This window comes from Saprolegnia parasitica (assembly GCF_000151545.1).
Source record: "Saprolegnia parasitica CBS 223.65 unplaced genomic scaffold supercont2.874, whole genome shotgun sequence".
In the NCBI taxonomy this organism is placed as follows: Eukaryota; Oomycota; class Saprolegniomycetes; order Saprolegniales; family Saprolegniaceae; genus Saprolegnia; species Saprolegnia parasitica.
In genome coordinates, this window is record NW_012157268.1 from 1 (window position 1) to 2,991 (window position 2,991).

Here is a 2,991-nt window from a genome sequence, read left to right on the forward strand (position 1 = left end):
AATGCTCGATGGACGATCCGCACTTCGTTTGTCCTGTCTACAGGTGCCTTCCAGTGAGCTTGGTTACCATCATGTTGACCTGTCGTACGATGGCACGAGCTTCCAACGTCACAACTCGATTCGTTCTGCCATGTATATTCGATGCTCGACGACAACCGAAGCGACCAGTGACGGTGCACCCACTGTCTCGACAATGGACCTTCTCGTCGCCTGCAATCAGCTCCTGCAATCAGCCCATGCAGCGCTGGACAAGGCCGAGAGTACCCACCGAACCGCGCAGCAGCTGTCGGCACAGTGCTCGCAAGTCTCGGAAACCGCCCACCGAGAGCTCGAGCTAGAGCGTGACATTACTCAGCACCTGTTCCAGGTCCTGTACACAGAGGCCTTGCAAAAGACTGCAGCTCAAGACGTCGAGTTGGCCAAGCTACGTCCCCACCAGGAGGACAATACGACGCTCGCAGCGCGCGTTGCGAGCCTTGAAGCGGAGCTACGTGATGCGGTACTGGCTTTGCAGCAGCAAGCGGATGCCAAAAAGTCGAGTCTCGCATCGCTCAAGTCGGAGCTCGAGAAGCTCATGCTCGACTAGGAGCTTGCAGTGGCCAACACGATCGCCAAGCTCAAGCAGAAGCAGAAGGCGCTCAAGGTCGCGCACAAGAAGATTAAAGCACTCGAAGCCGAGAACGCCAAGCTCAAGAACACGATCGCCAAGGGCGGCATGAGTATCCCGTCAGTTTTCAAGAGCTTCTACGGCAACAAGGGCAAATCAGCGACGACGGCGACCAACGGCAAGACGGTCACCAACGGCACGTCGCGGCCAGGGCTCAACCGCGTCGAGAGCAAGGCCCGCGTCGTTACGAGCAACTTGCCGCCGTAGGAGTCGTTTAACCAGGACTCGCTCCCGGAGGCGCCGCTGCCGATGGGCTGGGAAGCCAAGGTCTCGCGCAACAACGGCAAGGTGTACTACGTCAACAAGTCGCTCGAGCTCACGCAGTGGGACCGTCCGACGATTGAGACGCTCAAGCTCATGAAGCAGAAGAAGGCGCAGGAGACGACGGCGGCGGCGGCGACACCCGCGGCGCCCGTCGTTTCGACAACAGCAGAGTAGAAGATGAAGAAGAAGGACGTCGTATGTAGGGTTTATATTGAGTCTGTTGTGAATGCAAGAGATATTCGGGTTACGTGATTGCGTTGTTTCGATCTATCAAGTTGATAGAGAACATAGCGCGCCGTTTGACAGCCTCGTCTTGTTGTGCGATGCAGCTCCACAAACATGCTAGTATATCATTGGGATACGCTCACTAACGCCAAGGACGTGGGTGGGCGGGCAGTGCAGCTCGTGTGGTGGAAGTTTCGTGATCGGGAAACAAGACTTTGCGATCGTTCTCTTGTTTACGTTGCTTGTGTAGCACGCAGGCCAAGCTTGGAGGCTCGTTGCCATTGCCTTTTCAATGTCACCGCCGGAATCCACAGCTGTCACTTCCGGAGGGCAGTGATCTCAATAGACGAGCCGCACTTCAACTGTCCTGTCGGGCTGCGTTCACGAAACAATCAGCATATTGACCTGTCCAACGATGGTGCGCGCCTCCCATGTCACAACTACTTTTGTTCTCCAATGCCCACTAGCTCCTCGACGACGACGACTGCAGCGACCCGTGGTGGTACACCCGCCATCTCATCAAAGTACCTTCTCGCTGCCTACAAAGAGCTCCTGTCCACGGCCCATACCAAGTTCTTTGAGGCCGAGAGCGCCCACACAACCGCGCAGAAGCAGTTGGCGCAGCGGTTGCTCGACTCGGAGGCTGCCCGCCGAGTGCTCGAGCGCGAACGCGACGGTGCGCAGCGCCGGTATCAGCTTGAGCGTACACTGTACGCAAAGGCAGTGGAAGACATGGCCGCGCAAAACGTCGAGGTGGCCAAGCTGCGCCGCGACCACGCAGAGACGACGGCGCTGGCAGCACGCGTTTCGAGCCTCGAAGGGGAGCTACGCGCAGCGACACTGGCGTCGCAGCAGAAAACAAGTGCGCTTGAGATCACGTTGGCCAAACTTCTCGACGACAATATCGTCCGAACGGCCTTGAAGGACATGAACGACGACATGCTTTCGCAGATCTCGGCGCTGGAGCAGCACTTGCTCGCTCTGGAAGCACGCCACTCGCAAGACAACTTTGCCACTTTGAAAGCGATCATGGGGCTGGATATGCATCATGGAGAAGAACTTCAGACCAACGCTAATGGGATGGCGTCCGACATTGCGGCCATGCGCCATGAACTGGCCCAGCTCACGTCCTCCAAACAAGCTCCACGCGAGGTGAACCAGCGTCGTTGACGGCATCAGTGCACCTTGAAGAATGCATACGACGAGGTACAGTACTTCAACTCCAGCATGAAGACAGCTTATATTGACGTACGCAAGCCAGTTATCGACCGCATGAATACATTTCGAGTGTGTAGTTAGACCACTAGGTCATAACCACTACTGAGTGCCAATATGACAGTTACGAAACCGCCAAAAGAAAGACAGACAACTTGTCCATTACTACATATCCAATCACAAGCAATGCACTATACAGCCAGCACCTGTGGCTTCCATTAGAAAGAGAGCGCCTTCATGTCGAGGGCCTTGTCCTGGAACTGCTGGAGCGTCTTTCGGAGCGCGTCGACGTTCAAGCCGTCGTGCACATACGCACTGCCGCCGCGAACGTCGAGGAGGATCGCGTACGGACCAGTGACGTCGTCGTCCTTGACACCGGCAATGTCCCGGACGCGGTCGCCGAGGCCACCGGCGGTCTTGACCGTGAAGAAGACGACACTCGGTTCGTCCTGCACCGTGCAGACGTCGCCGGTGCAGACGGTGCCACGACCGCACTCGGCCGCGAGCGTCTTCATGTCGGCTTCGTGCTGAGCGAGGTCGTCGCCTTCGAGCGTGTGGCAGTACGAGACGAGCGACGGCTTGTCGTTGATCGAGAATCCGTTCGAAGACGTGCTCACATG

At 57.1% G+C, this 2,991-nt stretch overlaps 2 protein-coding genes across 2 annotated transcripts; one reads left to right on the forward strand and one right to left on the reverse strand.

The window, feature by feature from the left end:
• Positions 1-586: 586 nt before the first annotated feature.
• SPRG_17950 (hypothetical protein) lies at positions 587-1,105 on the forward strand (the record flags this gene model as incomplete). The annotated part of the gene is made up of 2 exons (XM_012357366.1): positions 587-850; positions 875-1,105. Coding segments are annotated over 2 exons (495 nt in total), but the record flags the coding sequence as incomplete, so codon positions are not given.
• Positions 1,106-2,589: 1,484 nt separating this feature from the next.
• Positions 2,590-2,988, reverse strand: SPRG_17951 (hypothetical protein; the record flags this gene model as incomplete). The annotated part of the gene is made up of 1 exon (XM_012357367.1): positions 2,590-2,988. A coding segment is annotated over one exon (399 nt), but the record flags the coding sequence as incomplete, so codon positions are not given.
• Between the last annotated feature and the right edge of the window lie 3 nt (positions 2,989-2,991).